Source organism: Apostichopus japonicus, chromosome 8, assembly GCF_037975245.1.
Source record: "Apostichopus japonicus isolate 1M-3 chromosome 8, ASM3797524v1, whole genome shotgun sequence".
NCBI classification, from domain to species: Eukaryota; Metazoa; Echinodermata; class Holothuroidea; order Aspidochirotida; family Stichopodidae; genus Apostichopus; species Apostichopus japonicus.
The window spans coordinates 11458575-11483616 of NC_092568.1; the positions used below are offsets into that span (position 1 = coordinate 11458575).

The 25042-nt window shown below is 34.1% G+C and overlaps 1 protein-coding gene across 1 annotated transcript in view; it reads right to left on the minus strand.

The window, feature by feature from the left end:
* LOC139970624 (peroxisomal ATPase PEX6-like) overlaps positions 1-25042 on the minus strand; it is a 77949-nt gene that overhangs the window by 8694 nt on the left and 44213 nt on the right. The window contains exons 11-17 of the mRNA XM_071976477.1: positions 21934-22054; positions 21377-21461; positions 13415-13476; positions 9940-10048; positions 8749-8865; positions 5559-5636; positions 3088-3227 (exon numbers count right to left, since the gene is read on the minus strand). Coding sequence (XP_071832578.1) covers positions 3088-3227; positions 5559-5636; positions 8749-8865; positions 9940-10048; positions 13415-13476; positions 21377-21461; positions 21934-22054 — 712 coding nt within the window. The remainder of the gene's footprint in view (positions 1-3087; positions 3228-5558; positions 5637-8748; positions 8866-9939; positions 10049-13414; positions 13477-21376; positions 21462-21933; positions 22055-25042) is intronic.

Sequence of the window (25042 nt, forward strand, 5' to 3'; positions counted from 1 at the left end):
TAAACAAATAAACTTTTATCTGGCCATATACAGCCAGACATAACTGGATATATGTAGTCAATCCAGATATACAGATTAAGTTTTATCTGACCATATAAAGCCAGATATAACTTAATATACAGTTATTCCAAATAAACAAATAAACTTTTATCTGGCCATATAAAGCCAGACATACCTGGATATACAGTATGTAGTCAATCCAGATATATGCAGATTGAGTTTAATCTGGCCATATAAAGCCAGATATAACTTGATATACAGTTATTCCAGATATATGCAGATTAAGTTTAATCTGGCCATATAAAGCCAGATATAACTGGAAATAGAGACAATCCAGATATGCAGATAAAGTTTTATATAGCCATATAAAGCCAAATAAAACTGGATATAGAGTCAATCCAGATATGCAGATAGAGTTTTATCTGGCCATTTAATGCCAGACATAACTGGATATGTAGTCAATCCAGATATATGCAGATTGAGTTTAATCTGGCCATATAAAGCCATATATAACTTGATATACAGTTATTCCAAATAAACAGATAAAGTTATACTGGCCATATAAAGCCAGACATAACTGGATATGTAGTCAATCCAGATATGCAGATAAAGTTTTATATGGCCATATAAAACCAGAATATAACTTGATATACAGTTATTCCAAATATGCAGATAAAGTTTAATCTGGCCATATAAAACCATAATATAACTTGATATACAGTTATTCCAGATAAAGATTTATCTGGCCATATTTAGCCAGACATAACTGGATATGCAGTCATTCCATATATGCAGATAAAGTTTATCTGGCCCAGATATGGATGCCATCAAAATTTAACTTGATAAAATCTTTAATGGGCCATATAAAGCTTCATTTTATATCAAGTTATATCTGCCCAAGTTTTTTTCAGGCCAGATATAAATTCCAGATCTGGAGCAAATCTGGCCCAGATTGATAATTGTGATCTGGTCAGATCTGAATTCTTACGTATATCTGGTCCAGATCTGGGATTCCGGTAAGGGTAGGCTATAACTTGACTGTCGCTCTCACATGACTTTCGCAAGCGTTGAGCAGTTGTTTGCAGTATTTTCGGTATTTAAAACATTACATGAAGCATTCTCCCATCAGATTCACCTGAGTGACCATCCGAATAGTCTGTTTGGAAGCTATGACATATCTTCAGCTTTAATACACAAAATGTTTTGAACCATTAATCATCCTAAAAACAACATGACGGTATCAATCAGTTCCACCTCAATTCTTATATATGCAAGGTATTTGTTAGGTGAGACTTTAAACATACAGTGAAATTGTAAATGTTATTCTTTGGATAGAACAACAGAGAAGGAAGCCATGTAAAATTAGATATCTTTCAATCAAACGAAGAGATAATTTGATTAGAACGACTTGGTTGCTACTAATTTGGCCAGTTGGACGTTTGGTACCAGGTGCAAATTAAGGGGGAAGAGTTGGGGGTGTTCCGCTGCCCTCCTCTCTCCTCCCTTTTTGACACCACATAAAATTATAAACAGTTATTACAACAACCTTGCTTGTACACCTAATTAAGGACCTAATTTGTCGAATGCAGCATTTTCTGTTTAAACGAACCCCCGAAACTCCCTTAATGGGGTAGGCTTCATGTTTAATATCCTGAATCCACCCCTGGGTATAATACCATATCCCCCCTCCCCCCGCCCCACATTTTATGAAATGTTCTCCTCTCTTCGTTGACAAATTTTTGGAGCGTGTGCTTTATGTCATCATCATTCATAGTGCCACTTTGGTACAGCTTGCCTTATGTAACATGAGTGATGAATTCAACAACATGACAACAGTCGGCACAGTTTCATGATAATTGCCTTCATTCACTTGTTAGACTTTTCAATAGCAGCCCCGCAGTGCTGTCACAGACACTTTAACTCACTCCATATCAATCTTTCATTTGTTATCAGAGTGCAATCTGTGTTTTAGCATACACTAACAAACATGCCTTACTTCCACAAAGAATCAAATATGTGTGCAAGGTAAACCTATGAATTATTTATTAATCCACGATTGGTGCAGCTACAGTATTTAGTATAAAAAAACTGGCTACATAGACTATCTTTCCTATATAGAGATTATGTAAATGCATTGTTCTACCTAAAGCAATTCTTCCATTGGCCTGAAACGTCAGGCCAACTTACTTTTACACATTCTCTTACACAGGCTCTCTAGTGGATAAGCAGCTAACAGTTTTATTTTATTTTGATTTAAAGCATTTCTAAACAGTACAGTACTTCATTTACAATATCTATTTCATTACTGCAAGTATTAGATAACAATAAGTACTTCATAACAATATTAATTAACTCACAGCATTCAACATAAAATAACAATCAGTACTTCATAACAATACATATTTCATAAAAATAAGTACTCCATAACAAGAATGATATTATTGCAACAAATTACTGCATAACAATAAGTATTTCATAACTATAGGAACTGCATAACAATAAGTACTTCATTACAATAAGTATTTCATTACAACAAGTACTGTATAACAATAAGTCTCCAGGGTGACAAATATCTTTACTATAATGCTACATATATTGAGCTGGCAATACTATTTTGTGTCGTAAACATTAGCTTGACAGGAAATGTTATCTTATATAGGAGGCAAACTGTTTTGTCAAAGTACTGCACTTGTTAGATCTAACGCAAGTTATTTTACAAGAGAAATGGAGCCAGCCAATGATTCACTAACCCTTCTGTTCAGGTTTTCACTGAGGCCATTAAGTAATCTAATAGCAAAATCTTTGTGGATGAATGGTTCGTTCCTTCTTTTTTTGTAAACAATGTTTATTAAAAACAAATAATCCAAGTCCTAAAGTAACACTTACTAAGTAAGGAAATACATATCATTGGTCCAAGGTTTTTGATTGGCTGATTGACAATGAAATTGATGGCATGGAAGGAAACCTTATGATGTAAAAAAACAAAACATTGTAATGAAAAGAAACAAAAAATTGTCCAAGAAACACAAAAATCTAATAGTGGGTCTGATTTTTGTGTGTAAAGATCAAAAGTATATACAAACCTACCTGACTCTAACTGTTTTATTCTTCTCTTCAGAGCACACAGCATCGCATCGGAGCACAGGGCATAGAAATCTGCTCCAGTCAGTGAAAGAGGGCACTGGTGAGCAATATGATCTAAGCTCAGATTGGGATCAAGGTTGAACCTATATTCCGTTATAGGAGTAATAAAAAACAATATACATCAGTGTACCAGGAGGAAGCTAATGTTTCAGATACTAATGATTATAAGGGTTTTGTTGTTGTTTGTAAGTTATCACACTTAATATATCTTAATAATGAAATAAAATGAAATAAAATAAAATAAAATAAAATAAAATAAAATAAAATAAAATAAAATAAAATAAAATAAAATAAAATAAAATAAAATAAAATAAAATAAATAAAATAAAGTAAAATAAAATAAAATAAAATAAAATAAAATAAAATAAAATAAAATAAAATAAAGTAAAATAAAATAAAATAAAATAAAGTAAAATAAAATAAAATAAAATAAAATAAAATAAAATAAAATAAAATAAAATAAAATAAAATAAAATAAAATAAAATAAAATAAAATAAAATAAAATAAAATAAAATAAAATAAAATAAAATAAAATAAATAAAATAAAGTAAAATAAAATAAAATAAAATAAAGTAAAATAAAATAAAATAAAATAAAATAAAATAAAATAAAATAAAATAAAATAAAATAAAATAAAATAAAATAAAATCATATGAAAAGAAAAGAAACATCACATAACTGTGGCCTTAGCATGTAGGAAACATACACAAGAAATGCCTGGACATCGGCTTTGAGATAATAAAGAAACTCCTTCATAAATACAGGTTAGGAATGAAACAAAAGAAGAAAAGGAAGTGAGGGGAGGGGGGTTGGGGGAGGCAAGCTGTAGACCTTGGTTATTTAGTGAGCAACATCTTACTAAATTTTACTATTTTTAAAGTGTCAATCATGTAGTTCTGAAAAGAGTGTGATCTGTATTCATATTCATGTATTCTTTGTTGTTGGTTTACATTATCTGCAGCAGTAAAAGTGAATCTTTAAGAATAACAAAACTCAAGAAAAATAAAAAATTAATTGTTTGATTTGTTTGTATGTGTTAATTGAGTACTATATTTAAGTATTTGTGGTTGTGTGTGAGTTATGTATGTGCCTTATTCCACTTGGGTTCCTTACGTATATGCCTCACCATATGTTTCATAATGAGAGTTGCACTCAAATCCAATGTACAAACTATCATATACATACACATATACAGAAGCCTACCGGTGCATACAACCTGTAAGATACTAAACTTAATTTTGTTTCAGAATGCATCATGATTCTCTTTCACATTTAAAATTAATAATGTCATCTTTCAATAAAACATACTTGAATAGCTTGTCATATGAGTCAACGAACTGTTGCCTCCTACTAAACACTCACACCCGATATGAAATGAGCCTAGTTTATAGTCACTGAGAAGCACAGAGCTGCTTTATCATGATCTCACACCAGCATGTGCTACAGTAGCCCTTTGAAATTCACCTCAGCTGAATTCCGGAGGCCCCTCTGTTGGATCTCTCTAAGCTTCCTCGTATTATGCAGATCATTGCAAGTATTTCAAATGAAAACAAACCCGTTGCAGAAGTGCAATGTTTGAATGTAAAATTGTAAAATTCAGAGAGGCAATATGTATTACAATAAAAACATAAGCGGCCGGGTAGTTTACATGTGGTACATCGTCGACCTAGCTATGATCTAGTTGAAAACTGCATTCCGATTGCCAAGAGATCACCTATGGGTTTCTGATGTGTGGACTTGTAGGGTACACTGATGGTTACATAAGGTCCCCGGTTCGAGTCACTCCCAGATTAATGTATGTCGCCCAGTTACAGAGTTGTTGACAATTAACAATTCATAATCATGGACGTTAAATATGAATCTAAGAGACTGACTTAGCACAGCTTGCGGCTTTGATAAGCCAATGAGGCTTCTTCGCGAGTTCCTGCTTGCAGGAGGATCTAATATACATACATACATACATACATACATACATACATACATACATACATTATGATGGCCAAGAAAGAATTAACAACACACCATCTCCCTTTTATTTTGCATATTTTAGTACAAAGTTTCCTAACAAGTATAAGAACCATTTGGAGGTAAATTGACCACCCATTTCTGGAGCAACAGGGAGCAATTTTGAACATTGTAGTTTTCAAGACTGCAGGGAAGCTTAGATGTAAAAGTTTATTACACAATAATATGCATCAACCCTACCTACATTTCAGGACACAAAAGATAAATGCTCTGTGAACAAGTAAAAAGATTAAAAAACATCATACGTGCAAACGAGCCTCAGAAAAATTCATGGTGCAACTGTCACTCCCTATTTTGCCTCACTTAATATGGAATTACTCTTGTAAAAAGAAATATTACATTTGACAGAAATAATATGAGTTTAAATTGATTAGCCAAATGAACTTACTTCCTGGTCAGAGCTTGAAGAATTTTGATTTGAGAGGCCGGATCTTCACTCACTCCGAGGTAAAGAAGTTTGTCAAATCTGAGATGAAAGACACAAAAAAAAAATTTAAAAAATTGAAGAAGAGAATGTTGGATAGAACTTTAATAGAATAATGTGACAATTTTGGGTCAGGTCTGCAGGAAGGAATGTTTTTGACTAAGTCCTTAGCTTAGGTTCTTTATAGCTTACAGTAGGTTCTTTATAGCTTAATAGCTGTGGAAATCTCCTGAAATCCTGAAGTACTGTAAGTGTTGTATTTTGAATGGCCACAGAGACAAAGATGCATGGTAAACACAACAAGACTTACGCAGCAACTAAATTCGGGTAACATTCAGGATTTTATGCTATATATATGTTGTAAGGCCTAACAAAGTTTTTGATCATTTATAAAGCCTAAGAAAGCTTTGTTGTCTTCATTTAAATATCACAGTAATAAAATCACTCTAAATTTCTTGTTAGCCTTGCACAAATTAAACTATCACATAGAGAGTTCAATTTAATATTATTAACAGAGGTGACGTGATATTTCTATGGAGTAGTGAATGAATGTCTTTTCATTACTGATGCCTCTTTGTCTGTCTCTTGGCATGAGCCCAAGCCTCCAAATTTGGCTGTTCATAATAGTAAGTATACTGTGTACTGCACAAAAAAAACATCTAATAAATAGTAATACGATAAATACTACAAGAAAGAAACATTAACTATTATCATAAAGGTAAGAAGGAGAAGAAACAACCAATCAATGAAAAAAATATCGCCAAAGAAAGATTTATCCCTAAATGGTGATGGATTTGTTTTAGGATACATAATCTCGCCTGAATCATTCCAGAAAAACGTTTGTACATACATTGTAATTCAAATGATTTCACATCCATATTCCTAAGCTTGTTGTTGCGAACATCAATTAACACCCGAATGACTTTTATGTCTACCTAATGTTTGCTACTTTACTCACAGCATTTTGGGAAAACTTTTGATGAGGAGGAGGGTGGACTTAGTAGAAAACTTTAAGACCTTCCAGACACAGAACAAGGAGATACGTTTTTTAAAAATTGAGTCCTGTAAACAGTGAAGGAATAGTTGAGCCTTCCATGGTAGTGACACTAGCTTCAATATTAAATGTATTTTGCATGTGGAAAACCTATCTACATAACAGGAAATAAACTTGTCCCTCTTTGTCCCTCCACTGTTTATCTCCTACCTCTCCTCTTTCCCTGTTTCTTTCTTCTCACCATCCATTGTCTACTTATAATCCCCTTTCATATATCTCATTGTGTTCACCTTGCTCATTAACCTGTCTGTTTTCTGTGCATGTTTTTGTCCCTTCTGTAACTGTACTTGTCATTTAGCCTCTGAAGAAGATCCTGCTGGGATCGAAACGTCAGGCCAACTTACTTTTACACAGGAAATAAACTTGTAATCAACCAAGAAAAGGATAAGCGACTGATGCACATTGTGGCTCGATGATGTCATAATTTGACTTATACTCAAGTCTTTCAGCCTTGTGTGTGAAGGAAACATGAAACTTGTGGTTTCTGGCTATTGGAAAAAGATTTTTTTTTTTGCTTTGCTGTTTGGGCTAGTTGTTCATGATGGTTATCTCTATAAAAAATTGTCATATATTTTGAAATGACGCATATTTCTCCTTTTCATTTGTGATGCTTTTTGACAGATTTGGTTTGACTTCATCTCTCATGCTCAAGTTTATGATCATAATTTTTCAAAGTGCAAATTTACTGTACAGCCTACGGAGACAGGATCAAATTTTGCCAATGACGTTCACAGTCGGCATATATTTTTTTTTACAGTTTCATATTCCTTGAGATAAGATCTTTCAGTAAACATTTTTGTATAAACAGAAAGTGTACAAAGCTATAGATAGTGGATTCTTAGTTAAAAGCACAGCCCAAAAAAAGTCACATAAATATACAGGGAAAAGTATGATACCAGTGATGCTAGATAGACTGACTTTTCTATCAAATTACACATTACTCCTACGCACAATCACTTACCTAATTTCTGTTTTGTAAGGGTCAGCTGTGCCCTCCTTGGGAAGCACTATCAGTACCCTAGCTACCACAACCAGTAACCTGACTACCGTGATCAATATTTTGCTTTTAACCACAATCAACGCCCTAAGTGACCACCTTCTGCTTCCTGGTGATCACGATCAAATACCCTGGTAACCATGAAGGTATCTGTTAGTCTGTTAAAGACACCTCCTAATTTCTATACTGTACCATATAACACAATTAGAGTAGTCTAGTACATTCACCTGACCTGTAAAATGTTGGGAAGAGTCCTTAAATGGATCTACTGAAGTGACTGTCTTCGCATAGCTTTCAGATATTATTATTAATCTTGGATGCTCAATAGGATGATGACACACAACTACTGACGGTCTAAAATATCAGGAGGATTGAAGGTGATTTTATTAAGACCTAAATTCCGAAATTCCAAATAAAACAAAACTGTTAGCAAACTGCTTATCCAATACATGACAATTTCAAAAGTTCATCAGAGAAGGCAGGATGATTCTACAACAAGAGCTGGTACATGATTTAATCTTTTGTGTATTCTGTTTTTTTTTAAAGTGTTTCACTATTTACATACTTATTATTTATTATTATATATTTGTTTGGACTATACGCCTTTAGGGCTTTTCTTTTTATCGTTTAGTACGGGTGTTTCTAATATTGTTGCTTTAGGCTTTTTACAATTGATGCCTAATTGGTTCTATATATTTAATATTTAGGTTTTGTTACTACTGTATTTGTCTTTAGGTTTTACAGTTGTAAAGCGTTTTGAGCAGCTTCGCTGATTATGCGCTATATAAATATTACTTATTATTATTATTATTACATAGGTTGAGGAGTATCATCCTAAAATTTCTACTCCGTCTAGCTCAAAAACTAAGATGGTCACTAAGGGTAAATTTGTAAGTGTCATCATTGTGATGGTGCAAGCTACCTAAGCCCTAGCACAAAGTGGATGTAGGACATGTCAATTGATCATTTCTATCTATCCTCTATGGATCTTGGAAAGAGTCAGGTTTAGTGTGTACATGGAGGGAGCAATTAATCATCAGGTATTAAAAGAAAACTTGAAACAACAGAAGTTGCTAGGCAGTCAAGATTTATGAATTTATTACCTCCCTGGTCTGAGGAGAGCAGAATCCAACAAATCTGGTCTGTTGGTAGCCCCGATAACGAAGACATCGGCTGATTTATGGAGACCATCCAGTTCTGCTAGGAGCTGCGACACAACCCTGAAATAGGAGGGGTTTTACGAACACACACGGTTAAATGACAATATGCGCCAATAAATGAATTACTGTACAGAGTGATTGCGGTCCACAGGGCTTGAAAATTACCGCTTCTTTCTTCATGACAGAAAGAAAAAAAAAGTGTCTAGAAAATTCCAGGTGTGGCAGGGAATGATTTATCATCTGGTGAATCCCATTGAAAAATCCTATATCCCAAATAGACAAATCCATACACAAATACAAAGATGTATAGCTGTCTTGTACTGTACACATACTGAATAATAGTATTTTCATAGTACTTTATATGAAAACCAAACTTTAAAAATCTCCAAAATCTACACAAAAATATGAACTACATTAAATGATTCCCTGTATTGAACTGACTGATTTGGTGTTGTAACAGCTGATGTAACACTGTTAAGTGACCAATAGGACACAATTTACATTTCACATAATTTACAGAGAGAGAAAGATTTAGCATCATGGACAGACTTACATAATGATGACTATCTTCAAAAATAATCATATTTACTTTATTTAATTCCATTGTTTGACAGACTTTTCATAAACATGGTAAGGACTTCATGTCTTTTTTACCAATTTTGAAATTTGTGCAGAAATGAAGAGAAAATGAAACAAAATCTGCAAAAACTCTAAATGTTGTTCTTTGATTCCTTTCAAAACAAATTGTTTTAAATTTTAAATATTTGGATGATAATTTGAATGAAATCTTTGCCTGAAAATGCATTTTGTGACTACATATTCTACATGAAGATTCGGTACTACTAATAATAAAGGTCTGAAGAAGCAAATCCAAGTCTTCATAAAACTTAAGTATCGACTGGTATAAAAAATTCATCGAATTTTCCACGTCAGAAGCGAGGTTCACGTGACTTTTTCTATTGTTCTACTTCAATTTTTAATTCTCGATCTCGACTGACGATGGAGATAAGGAACTAAGACGACCACATTACTTATGCATCGCTTCAATGCATGTCTGGCATTTATATGTACGAGAGAAGCATCATGCAGATTAAAGAAGAGAACGATGCTTATTGTAGCAGGTGACAATTATACCTGTCCATGACGCCTCCCGAATCTCCGCTCTTTCCTCTGTTTGGGGCGAGGGAATCTAATTCATCGAAAAATATCACGCAAGGTGCAGCACTGCGGGCCCTTGAAAAGACTGCAAATGTATAAACGAATAAAAAAGGCGAAGAATAAGAAAACATGTCATCTTACAAGTGATGAATGATCAATATTGATCAACTAGTAGCTGAAAGGCCATTTAGTATGACAGGGTTTGCTGTGCACAGGTGTTTAATAGCGGAGGTTTTCACTAGTTGATTGTAACAAATTTTCTTTGTTACTATCATGCAATGATAATATCCCAATCCAAAAAATAGTTTATTAGCGCGATGAGTCATCTTTTTATTTCAAATAATAAAGTAAAAACTTGAACTCTTTTTTATTTTTGCATTCTATATGTGATGACTACTATTAACATGAAAAAGTGTCTGGATGACAAAGCATTTCAGTTGTGAATGAAAAAACAAGAAACCCAATCATTGTTTTCCAACCAACCTTCCTTCAATGAAAAAGCCCTAAGAGGGGGAGGAGGAGGAGGAGGAGGAGGAGGAGGAGGAGGAGGAGGAGGAGGAGGAGGAGGAGGAGGAGGAGGAGGAGGAGGAGGAGGAGGAGGAGGAGGAGGAGGAGGAGGAGGAGGAGGAGGAGGAGGAGGAGGAGGAGGAGGAGGAGGAGGAGGAGGAGGAGGAGGAGGAGGAGGAGGAGGAGGAGGAGGAGGAGGAGGAGGAGGAGGAGGAGGAGGAGGAGGAGGAGGAGGAGGAGGAGGAGGAGGAGGAGGAGGAGGAGGAGGAGGAGGAGGAGGAGGAAAAGGAGGATCATCTTTGATAGTTTGACTAACTGCCACCTAAGTTTGGGTACTACATGGTTTGATTTGGTAAATTTGTCAATCAAACACACAAAAAAAGGAGGCTTTTAAGAAGATTCAGACCCATACCCCACATCTATAATAATAAGCATGAACATCAAAGAACAGTATCTGCAAAAGAGGGCCACAGCAAAATTTAATTCATGAGCAACTCTACACAAATTTTCACCGCTGACCTTATACACATCATCACCATCACCGTGTATAGGATCAATGATTATCAAATGAAACAATATATACCATATCCTTGGAATATATAATAATACTATGTAAAAACGAATACTTGAAGATCATCAATACTCATACTGTGATTTGGACATCAATACTGTTACACATAATTTTTTTTTTTTCATTTCATTTATTTATTTATTTCCAGTATAAATATAAATATTTATAAATAGGACATCAAAAGTGAGTATGTAACAAGAAATTGTTTAAAAATGTTAGTGTACAAAACACAAAAACAAAAAATATATATACAAAACGTACAAGTGCAGCTGTCTACAATAAATTATCCAGATTACCATTTTGTAAATAAATAGCAGCACGATAAATAAAACTATTTCTATACACATTAATTCTGAATTTTGGTGTTTATTGCTTTGTTTCTCAAATTATACTTAGTAGTTTCTCGAAGTAGAGAGTTAAGTTCGGTATGCAAAGAATGTCTGTCATTTCTCTGTATGCAATTTACACTTCTAATGAACTCATTTTTAGCAGCATTGTTTACAGTACTCATAAGAAAATTAAAATCTATATTAAAAATTCTAGAACAATACTTTAAAAAAGTAATAATTCTCTTATTATCTTTTATTAGTAAAAAGTGATACCAAGCAGAAACAGCATATATTAGGTATGGTAAGATATTGGCAGTAAAAACTCTTTTCCTTAAATCAACATGAAAATATGGAACTATATACGATAGCTGCTTTACTATACATTGACACTAATAGACGCATTTACAAATAAAAATTCAGCTGATACGATATGATATATATTATGATTATATTATTGATCCATCAATGCTGCTTCTGTATTTATTATGACGTAATAGTATCGTGTGACACAAACTGTATCTGCAATGTTTTCACAGCACACAGACTACAGTAGCTGAATTTTTCTATGTAAATGTGTCTATTAGTGTCAATGTATAGTAAAGCAGCTTTTGAGTTGAAATGGATAAATATTACAATGCATACAAACATCCAATAACAAAGAAACTTGTTAGTTTGTTTTATAGTCTAAATTGATCAATATGCCAACACTAGTTCATAATAACGTCCAATAACAAACTTGTTAGCTTGTTTAATTACAATTGATCAATATGCCAACACTAGTTCATAATAACATCCAATAACAAACTTGTTAGCTTGTTTAGTTACAATTGATCAATATGCCAACACTAGTTCATAATAACATCCAATAACAAACTTGTTAGCTTGTTTAGTTACAATTGATCAATATGCCAACACTAGTTTATAATAACATCCAATAACAAACTTGTTAGCTTGTTTAATTACAATTGATCTATATGCCAACACTAGTTCATAATAACATCCAATAACAAACTTGTTAGCTTGTTTAGTTACAATTGATCAATATGCCAACACTAGTTCATAATAACATCCAATAACAAACTTGTTAGCTTGTTTAGTTACAATTGATCAATATGCCAACACTAGTTTATAATAACATCCAATAACAAACTTGTTAGCTTGTTTAGTTACAATTGATCAATATGCCAACACTAGTTCATAATAACATCCAATAACAAAGTAACTGGTTAGTTGGTTTAGTTTGTATTTAGCTGCATCGCTGAGGAATCTAATAATTGAAGCCTCCCTTGTTGAGATAGCATGCTAACAAGGCTCAGATTTCTAATTAAATAATGACAAGAAACATCTGGAAACATCACATGTACAAAGTTTTGCTCCTACTGTAGTTTGACCCCTGGTGGCCACAGGTAACCTTTAACCTCTTCTGGAGCCAATACACCATGTTTTCACATTTCTGCCTCTGTTATCAACAAGTCACCTTTGACCTTCATCAAAACTATACACTTCTTACTCTCAATATAAAAGAGGCATCTACATACTGACTATGATATCGGTACAAACTTCCCTCTGGGTGACCTCAAAAAACCTTTCACCTCCACAAAAGCAATAGGCTTCTTCTACTCAATGCGATACATTCTGATGCAAAGAAAGACATCTTCTTGAGATTTTCTAGTTTACAAGGTTTCCACATTTTGACCTCTGACGACTTCAAATGACATTTGAAATTCTCAAGAACTAATAGGCTTCTTCGATCTACTCAGAAAGGGATAAACTACAATTCCAGATACATCGAGTTTACAAGCAAGGCGTCACAAACAAAAAACACACGCACGGCACCATCATGATTGCATGGGTTTACGCGATTATCATCAAAAACAAAACAAAAACGCCTCGAAACACCAAGATAATCATGAAATTATGTTAGTTTCAGTTTATCTTGGGCTTGAAAAATATGCCCCAAAAAAAACTAAGGATTAATACTTCAAATTAAAAAATGTATAACCCTCCATGGAAAGACAAAGTAGACAAAAGCTTGACACTTTACCTTCTCTGACATTTTCTTCACTTTGTCCCACGTACATGTTTATCAGCTCTGGTCCCTTGACACTAAATTGATGGAGAACAAAGAGAGGGAACTTGTGTGTGATAGTGTAAGATACTCTGATTATTAATATTAAGTGCACGCAGATTCTAAGTATGATGAATTGCTCACTCTTCTTGCATTCACATGTAAAAATAAATGAGACTAAGTGTAAGCATATCAAGAAGAGGTGTATACTGCTGTGAATTATTTTTAATGCAACAAAAACAAAAAAAAAATAGCTAAGGCTGGGAGAACATACAGTATCTATGTTAGAAGGAAAAAACACAAGTTTGGTATAAAGTGGACTGTTTTTCTTAATCTCAAGAGTTTAATATTAAACTTTCTACAGAGACATTCATAGTTTAGTAGGGAATAAGAGAGTGACTCTGATCTCAGCATAAAACAGAAAACTGTCTTCATACGACAAATTTCAAGTTTATAGCTCTGGCAGAAAATATCATGACCGTCTCTTAATAGTCTCAAAGTCACTTTGACAACATTTGAAAAAGTAGAATGGAATCTTAATCTGAATGTTGTCCTTCCTTAATAATGTTTTAAGGTTTCAAGACTCTGAAACATTGAACTTTTTCTACCTCCTGCAGGCATATTTATCCTCCGTTTGGATAGTAAAGTACCAATTAATTGACTTTTTCAACACAGTGTGTTTAGCACCAGAACCAGAGTTAAGCTCCTCAATAAAGTCATACAGTACCTATGGGTCCATCCATGGCGCCTCACCAGGAGAAATTTTCGATACCAGATATACAAATGTATTTGACAAAATATTCAAGGATTTGGGCAAAGTTTTATATCAGTTTTCAAACAACTTGTTATTATTTTTGTGAGTTCTTCAAGTATGAAAAATATTGATCTTGTGAGGACAGCTGAAAACCTTTTGTTGTCAACTCACAACAAAGATTGTTTTAGTTTTGTTGTAATCTTAAAACAGCTCGTTACAACTAAGAAGTTATTAATGCCAATGATAAGTTTGTCATGCACTGCTGTGATTTTAATCTTCTCCGGCATGTTTTCACATGGACATCATTGTTGGATTGAAACAATATCTTTTATATAAATATGACTTTAAGTCTCACCTCAAAATGACACAATTTCAATTCAGATATTTATTAAACCTAGGCTTTTTTTATGTGATTCTCCCTACAGAGTGAAATTTGTAGTCTTTTTTTTTCTCACATCTATAAATAAAACTGACAAAGAGCGGCAGTCAATAATGAAGTGCCTGAAAAATGCCCCAAAGCAGAAAAGTTAAAAACAAAAAAAATTATGATATCTAAGAGAACAAATATTATTTGATAAAACTGCATACAGAAGGCAGCCCTTACAATTACTCTGAAGTTTATTGGATACCTGATATAAATTTATATGATTTAGTCACCAAATCTCATGTCCATGGGCATTTCTCCTCCGATACGAACCCTTCCAAATGACCCACATATGATACACGAACCTTTAACCATCCAATATAAACCACAACTTACATAAATCCCAGTCAATGCGATCCTAATGTAGAATGCTCAGTTTTACCCCTGGACAGATCGTGTCTGTATTGGCAAAGATATTAACCTTAAAGTCACTTAGGGAAATTTCAACACAGACTCTTTCCATGAAAAACTTATTACCTATTTCTCTTATTTCAATTGGAACCTGTCATTCTCACTTTGACTTTCACATTCTGTAAAGGTTAGATTAGGATGCAGTTTTCATTACTGTGATTATGGGATATATGTGCATAAATAAAACAACTTAACAGGGTTTATATATGTATATATCTATCTTTATATATTAATAGAGAAAACCAGAGAAATAAGATATGACTCATAATTGACAAATAAGGAGTAATGTTCGGTCCCCCTGGGACCTTCGTCAGCAATACTTGGCGGTCGAGAAGTTGTTATACACAGACCGTAGTAGAGGGATATATAACTAATGAATGTCTGCGACAAATTTCATGCAAAATGTTGCTTAAACATAGTGATTTTACAAATCTGGAAATGTTAAATTTGAAGTGTCTCGACACCGCATGGTCATGTGAAATATTGTAATGTCGAATCTGTCAGGGTCTACATGAAAATGTGACGCGACTCACTTTGTCATAACTAGAAGGCAAGTCAGAGGTATCAATAGTCTACTTGGTCCACTACAATCAGAAGAAGCCAAAGTACATTGGAAAAGATATATACTTCACTGTAGTACGTATATGGGACATTGCACAGTAATTTCGTACGCAACTGTGTTAATTGTGCTATCAGAAGTGGAACGTGAATGTGTAATGTCTAGTAAATAAACGACGACTGCAAAGAACAACTCCTGATTGATTCAGTGATTACTTTTACTTAAATATCTGTTCCTGCTTCATATATTATGCACATGACCGGCTACACATATCTTCAGATCTTCAACTATCTTTTGTGACATGATTAATGGCTACTACAGTACACTGCTTTAATGCTGTCAGCTTCAGGGCAATAGCTGTTAATGTAAGTCAGCTTTCGTCTGAATTTATTGACCATTCCATTCATCCTGCATTTAAAGCCAATGATTGCACATGATGAATGTGTCATGATACTGTATTCAGAGCTAAGATGTTAGTTTCAATGAATGCCAGGCTTCATTCAATCTCCTAGCATTTGTTTTATATACGGGTTACAATTGATACTGTCTTCGGAGCTAAGATGTTAGTTTCAATGAATGCCAGGCTTCATTCAATCTCCTAGCATTGTTCTACATACAGGTAACAATTGATACTGTCTTCGGAGCTAAGATGTTAGTCTTGATGAATGACAGGCTTCATGCAATCTCCTAGCAGTGATTTGTTTATGGGTAACAATTGTCACAATAAAAGCATGAGTTTAGCCATAAAATTAATTTGGATATGTTGTAGACTGATGAGAGACACTGCTATCGGACCACATTGTATTTCTATAAACACCTTTAATTTCTGACAAATCACCTTCTTAACAGCCATAAGGTCAGTTCCTCAGATACAACAAGAAAAACGGGGAAGACTTTTATGATGTCAAATGACGTGTTTACGATGCGGTGTAAAACATTATCAAGGACAAATGGTGTTGAATGTCATACAAGGATGCTCTGTTGTTAAACATGGGAATTGAGAGAACATGTTTTGGTTAAAGTTATTAGCATTAATCAAATGATGAATTAAACAATAACTGTTTGGCCTGTCCTGAGTAGCCTACATCATATGCAAATGAGTCTTAAAGGAGCATTACAGAGATTTAGAATATTTTAAAGATGAATATCTTGAAGACCAATATACAGTAGCTATAGAAACATTTTCTAAACATTCCAAGTTTTTCTTTTTTTCATGGATTTTGACATATATCAAGACTAAAATTCCACCTCAAGTCACCCTTTAATTACTTTATTGTTGGAAAAGAAAAGAACTTGAACAGGGCATAGTTTATCAACTTTAAACTGACTGCAAAAGTGATGCTAAAGCCAGCAAGTGTCTGAGCTGGTTATGGTTTTACTGGACAGGAGGTCACTTTAAATACTAACCTTTTGAAATCATACATTTTCAGGATACTATTAAAAAGCATTATCAGTCACTATAGCAATGCGCAATTAAGAAATTATGCAATAGAACGGTTGACTTCCAAAAGTGTGCTGCCACAACTCTGAAGTTAAGGATGAATTTTTGCTTACATATGGACCTCGGAGAGGAGTAAATACAAATCGCATAAATTGGTCCATAATTAAACAGCATTATTAACAAGGGCAAGAAAATCGATCTCAGTATTCTACATGCAGCACAAATTGTTAGATTATATCACTTTGCTTTCTATATTATAACTGATTTAACCACGGGAGGCTTACATCTGCAGCCAATCTCATTCAGGTACTGCTTGCAAGGTACGTTCCATCCTATCCCAAAATCAACGGAGGGTGCCGTCATATCGATCCTATCTAGTTCTGTGAAACTTGACATACTGTACTGCAGATCATAACACAGATCACTAATCACCAGCAATATAAATAATTTCATAATTTTTGTACCTGCTGAACAATGGATTGTTTGAAACATTTCTTTTCCAAAGTTTCTAGTTTAGCTAATCGTTCAAGGCACCTCAACTTGGGTTTCTAAAGCACTTTTCATTTGAGTTGGCCAATCTCCCATTGACTTTAGTAGGTTCAGTATGTTTTATCCTATCCTAGCTATAAAACTATTGTCCAGGGACCAGAATATTTCCCTCCATTACTGGGGTCATCTCTCCGCTTGCAGTTACTGTGATTATACATAACCATTCGAAACGGCCTACACTGGCATGGATTCCCCAATACATTCTTTAATTGATATATGACAATCACACTGACCTTAATAGCAGTCATCCCATGGCATGAATGTCAACTTTAAAAGGTGAAACATATTAAAGTCTAAATTTACAGGCCCTAGCTAGCAAACAGGACAATTTCTCTCAACTGACCATCCTTCCTTCCATAAAAATGTCAGATAAATATGTTCATTCAAGGCAAACACTGACTTCATGACACAAGACTATGTTATGACAATCAATCAATTACTGTATAACACACATAAAACCATAGTGATTGACAGTTTGAGACTGACTGTTGTATTATTGCTCTACGGAATTTAACAACCCCATGGCAGTCCTTTAAATGATAACAGTTTATCGTTTATCTTCCAGGATACTAGATATTAAACATGCTGTTTATTATTCAGGAGATAAATTTCAGTAATGAAGACAGCATAGTGAAGTAAAAAGAAAAAATTGACTGTGATACATATGCTGGATTGCTAATTTTATGAACATTTCAAGGAGCTTCTGTCATAGTATTAATTGTACTAACTAAGGCATGTCACTGGTTCCATATTACTGTTGGGTAAGATATGACCACCAAGTCATCTTTCTTATTACGGGAAATTTGCATACTTTTGTAAAACGCTGACACACATTGTGTAAACTTACACACTGAACCAATCACTGTCACAGGTTTATTGCTTGAGAAAAAGGGGGAAAGGAAACCAGTGACACAGGTTGACAAAGAGATATGTGGTACTACTAAGAAACCCAGTGGGTACATGTACACAACCATATATGGAAATAAATGAACTTGAAACATAGCATACATACATTATGTTATACTGAATTTCAAATGAAGCGCCTTTTTGCCGTGTGCTGAATTGTCTACATCCCCCCCCCCCACCATCAATGTCACATGTTTCTACTCATTTTCACATTTCAGATACACCCTAAAAGTAGGTCAACATGTGTTTCAAAAGTTGAATGCAAAAGATTTAAAATTTTACCACACATCTTTACAGGTGTTTTAATTTTCCTGGATTTTTTGGGTAAAAAAACTTCTCACTAAATACTCTGGAAAACTATGCATGAATGCATGTCACGTTGGATACATTCGACAAGCATAGGATAATAGATATGTTAATCCTATAATCCAAAGGAGTTTCTCCCATATTAATCTACATTTTACCTTTGGTAAGTTGAGACGACATATTAAACTTGACATTTGGATTTCTCAGAACCATTCCATAAAAGGTTATTAAACTGGAAATTTAATTAATTTTGATTCCTTACAGTTTCAAAATTACTAATCCAGGTAAAATCAGTGTTAAGGCTACGCAATATGGCAGACATTTACATATTAGGCGACTGATTCAATTTTACAAGATTTTGAAATGTTTTTTGAAAAAGGTTTCTGACTGTTAATTGATAAGAAAGATGCAGCAAATGAGTGTGAGAAAGCTAGCTTTCTTTCTTTTGTAGGGGTTCTCCTGAACAGCTGTCCAAAATCTTTCTTGTTATAGTCTGTCATTTGATTAGTCTGTAACTGATATATATATATATTTATATTTATATATATATAGATATATATATTCTTTTGAATATCAGCAAATCTGAGGGAATCAGAGGGCAATTGTTCTTTCCTGTATATTTTCTTTTTAAACTGTCTTTGTGCTTCTTCTTCAATACTATGCACTTCTGTGCACGAAACGGGAAAGATGATTTACTATTAAAGGAAAATAAATAAAATATTGAGCTATAAAAGAAAATGAACCCTCTAGCCAAGGGAGGAATGAAACTTGATAAAGTTCATTAACCAAAAACGCCCCCCAGGATTAGATTTTCTTCGAAGCAAGACATACTGTACCAGAATTTGTTTATAGACAACTCATGAATAGAAAGGTATTCACATTTAACCCTGCTAGTCACGTGATCTTATGGAGGGCAATGATTGGTCATATGATAAATGTCACTCAGCGACAAAAGTTGAAAATTTTGTAACTGAATTTTTAACTGCATCGCATCGTGCCGCACCTATAGTGAAAGTGTCCAAGTAATGACATTGTTTCAACTTTATTTATCGTGTTGCATCGCATTGCGCCTAGCGTCAAAGGGCTTTAAGTTTGTGGAAGAATGCTTCATCTTTGCAGGATGAGATATCTATCAATACTTTTGTTTGATTTACATTAACAAAGTTGAAAGCATTACAAAACTGATAAAAAACTGGGTCCTTCAGATGGATTAACAGAATTTGTCCTTCATCAAATGGATTGGATTTGAATATTTAAATTTGGAATGCCATAATACGCTCAACAGACCTCTCTGCTTTCTAGGTTTGCATTACAAAGCACTTGCATGAACTAACAATGATTATTTAATAGAGACCGAAATGACAATACTACATTCTGGGTTGTGTTTATTTCGACAAATTGAGAACGGTAACAGCTATCAAGGTTTATACGCTTCTCTGTACGACTACTGATCAGCTAGTTGTTACAATTATTCTAAAAAGTTCATCAAAAACAAAAGGCAGCTGTCTCTGGTAACTTGCTGCTCTAAACATTATGAGTTCATCATGTGTTATAAAGTATTGCCCAAAACCAGATCAGAAAGCCTGATATATTATTGCATCAATGCTAGAGTTTAAGAGATGGCAAAAAAAAATACAATTTTTAGCTTTTAAAGGTCATCTTTCATCTCGCCCATCCCCCCCCCCCCCCCCTCCGCCTCCTTTCCACTAGTTAACCTTAGCTGACTGGATGAAATATTCCATCAAGTTTGTTTACAAATGACCACCAATCACTACCTTCATCGATTCTGTAACATCAAATGTTCTGTTTGATAGCCATAGACAATTCAAATGACAAAATAGTTTATACCAATGCTAAAGTTTTTAACCAAACCAGTATTTTCTTTCAAGTACTAAATTTAGTAAAAAAACTAAGAAATTGATGTAAATTTGCACCACAAATCAAAGACAAGATGTATCAAGTTTTAGACTTATCATTACAAATACTGAAATTAGAACCGATTCTGGATGAACCACATCTACATTAATATTCAACCAAGACTGGCTACACCCTGATAATATTTCTTATAAAACTAACTTTCTGTCATTTTTCCCTGCCAGTGGGGATCATCCCTGTTAGTTTTTAAAGCCAACATCCGATACTGAGGAATTATCAAAATAAAAAACATGAACAATTTAATTGTTAATCATTGCTCCAGATGTGTGACCACTGAATTATTCCTTTATTTGGCTACTACATTTTGGATATCATTCTTTATACAACACCTAATTATATTCCGGACATTTGATTGGTCAATTGCTCGTCGATTGCATGCAAAATCCGCTCTATTGCACTCTATGAAATAGAACCATGTGTTATACTTTCTAGATTGCACTTTTTTCAATGGTAAGAGAGCAGAGAAACCTGTCTGTTCAAAACAATCTGTTGCATGAGTGCATTTTACATCCAATTATATCCAAATTTGTTGAAAGATGTAATTTGTTCCATTCAACTCGGCTGCGCCTCGTTGAATGGAACATTCCATCTTTCAACTCATGAAATATTTGCACTATTGCACTCATAACCATTCATTATTTGTATAATATTACCTCAGGAAGTTCAGAGAGCATTCGGTGGCCACTGCTTTGGCAAGAAGAGTCTTTCCTGTACCGGGAGGTCCATATAAGAGAACACCTAGAGAGAAGAAATTTTTGGCCATCATTACTGATTCTTTCCTTCAAACTTCTATTGCATCAAAGATGCATATTTATTTCCTCCCCCTTCCCCCCCCCCCCCAAAAAAAAAATAATAAGATATTGGAATGGATTGTGTGGCTATTTTAAAATAATTGGCATGGACAACTTAAACGGTAAAAAAAAAAAAATTGTAGTTTTGTGAAATGTGTAGAAATACACCAAAACCTACTTACACCTTAAATTAACATGTGAACCAAAAGACATTGATTGCTACAGTGATTCAAAATACTATTTTGATATGGCAAAAACAAAATTTTTTGTTTATGAGCTTTGCAAAATTATCTTTTACAGCTGTTTCTGTCATAGACGGTGAACGAATTAAAAGTTGACAAGATGGCCAGCGTGTAATCTGAACTAAAAGGGTGGAATAGAATAATCCCTAAGACAGAGATAAGAAAGAGCTTGTTTACCAGATCTTCTTAGCCCCACAGCAAACAACTCTGGATGTTGAAGAGGAAGCTGTATGGTGTCCAAAATCTCTGATTTTACATCCATTAATCCACCGATATCTTCCCAGCTGACATTGGGTATCTATAATGAATCGTAGATCAGTTTATAGTCAACTTTACACGTCAATTTCAATACAAATTATTTGTTTACACACACAGTTGTACGATAAAATAAAACAGTTCAGAGAATAAACTTCATGGCGAGTGTTAACCTTCGCAACTTGATATCAATTGTCTCCTGGAATGTTATAAGTTAATACATGTATAGACAGATTTTGATATCAGTCGGTTAGGGCTAAATCAATTGTAGACATATTCTGCCATACCTAGGACTATCATGCATTTATGTGACAGGTGTACTCAGCTCAGGTAATTGTTGGCTCAGTAATTTTGTTGTCGGGTTGATGTATCAAACTTGAAGTTCATCTCTCTTGGTTCTGTTCTGCTGTCTTGCTTTGTGTCATTCAAATTTAGAGTAAATGTTTCTTCAATTTTTGGGGGGACTTGCAAGTCATGGAGTTTTTGGCCTCATTTTTAATCATTACAGGTACATATTGAAGATCCTGTTATGCTTGAAATATCAGGCCTTCTAATTTGTATAAATTTTCCTACACATTGGCTTTTTGTAATAGATAGTACTGCGGTTTGTGAACAGTTTGGTTTTGTCTTTCTCTCGATTATTGTGATTTCCTCAGAAATATATGACAGGGTATGTTTCAAGTGACCTTATTTTGCATTCTGAGGTCAAGATACTAGATATCACCAGAACTGACATGATGAATAATTCCATTCAATTTGTAGGATTTTTAGAATAGAATTGTTGCCTAATTGTATCTATGGTAACTTCCAAACACAGATCTTGAAAAACATAAAAGTTCTCATCACTTAGCACAGACGTTTTCCCCCCTTTTCTGTCGATTTTTTTGTCATGTTTATATTTTTGTGGATTCCCTTTATACCTTTGATCAAAACTGGATGTTTTTTCTCATGTACTTTATATTCTTGTTTCATTTTTAAGCAAAAGAACCCCTTAAAAAGTTAATATTCAAATTGGATTATCTAGGGAAATCAGCCAAAATTTCACTGAGGGCTAGACCACCGTTTGAGCTGTGGATAATGGCAATGTGTGTCACGTCTCTCTTCCCTTTCCCAGGGTATCATGTGGCAGTTTTGTTTTTGAGTTTGCAGTTTTCAATTTCAATCAGAAGCAACATTTAATTAATTATTAATACAAGAGAGTGGAGGAGACCTGAGAATAGAATGAGACAATTTGGTAGACAACAAGTGTTGTTACTTAATAGGGATCGTAACACTGTCCTTCAACTTTAGCTGGTACAAATGTTAGAACTTTGACTGTAAAGTATGCAACATGGTAAGAAAAGATTTATGCAATATTACAAAATAGAAATTATGTAGCATTTCAAATCACATCTAGATAAGAAAAGATAAAGAAAATTTATACCAAACAAGAGTGACCTTATATTTTCATATTAAAGGGCAAATTCTGGAGGACATCCAGGCAGACCACTAGTTGTTCTATTCAAATTCAGATTGAATTGTATTATCATAAATATCCCCAAATAGGTACAATCATAAAATGGTATCACCCAAATTTAGATTGAATTGTAAATAAACTAGTATAATCATGAAATGGTATCACCCTAAGTCACTTTTGTGACACTGAAATAAAACAAAAAATACTGGTACAGTATTCCTATGATGCACCAGAGGGGTTTGTTACTGGCCCAAAGTTGGTGGCATATCCTTTCACCAAACCTACCCATTTCTCCAACAGTGTACATATTGTTCATTCTCTGCTATTTGCTACTTTGTTTTTATCAGACAATCAAATTTGCTATTTGGGCAACCAAAAGGTTAAGACTTACTGTAGTTGTCCAAGGGACAACCAGGAAGAAACTCCTTAAACAAAAAATTTTCCTTGGAATATCATGTTTTGTATTCTTTCTGAAATCTCACATAAGCATGTCCATCATATTACATTGTTATACCATTATCATTGAAAAGGTGAGATTTACCCAAATAAAAATGTTGTTTTTTATGAATTATTGCTTTTTAGGAAACATAGCATTTAACAACTTTTTTTGAACCCTGTACACTCAAACTGTCAAACAAGTAGTAAAGGCTATACTGATATCATAGTTACTCATGGTTATTGTGACAACCGACATTTTGATATATTAAATGGTTGGTCAAAGTTATATCGGATATGAAAGCATCTAAAATTAGACTTAATTTTTATCTACTGAATGGTTCAGGAATTGCCAAAAGGCAATTGTGGGCCACCTTTTAAGGTATGTTCCGGCAGTACAAATTGGTGCTAGTTTTTTTTGTTAAAAACAATTGTGAAATGCATTTAGTTTGAGTAACGGTGATATGTAAAAATTTGCAGCAATGCATGTAAATTATCATGATTATATCTTGACCAAAGCAGCGATCGAGTTTAGGATTGACAGCTCGGTAAGGCAAGGTTTTTAGGGCAAGTTAAGTATTGCCTTGGCTTTTCATTGCAATAGCATGGAATCGATTTAATTTCAAAATGAACAATACGACAGTTTCCAAGAATTCAAAGGGCCATCAAGGCACATTTGTTTCTCTAAACAGGAGATAACAGCGCTACAGAAGTTGCAGAAAACTGGAGCGTAAAACTAATAAAGTTTATTATAGGATAGTAAATATACAAATATTTAGATACATATATATATATGAGTTGGAAAATCCAGAACAGTGAAAACTTCCAGCCTCCACCGGGATTCAAGCCCGGGCCTCTCGCTTTATATGCTGACACTCTAACCAACGAGGCTATGAACACTGATATATATTCATTTGCCTTTGTCGTTTACCTCCATTGCATTAACATAAAGTCTGTTCAAAGTATCTCTTTCGAGATCCGGCTTTAGGAATCACAAATGATTTTCGAGTTGGATAGCATCATGTTTGATCTCTAGAGTAGGGCAAAATATGTCACCAAAAACAGAACTAGTATTGTTCGATATAGGTGACAAACGCCTACAGTGGAATTACGATCTTCCTTACCGGTTTCGAACCTCTG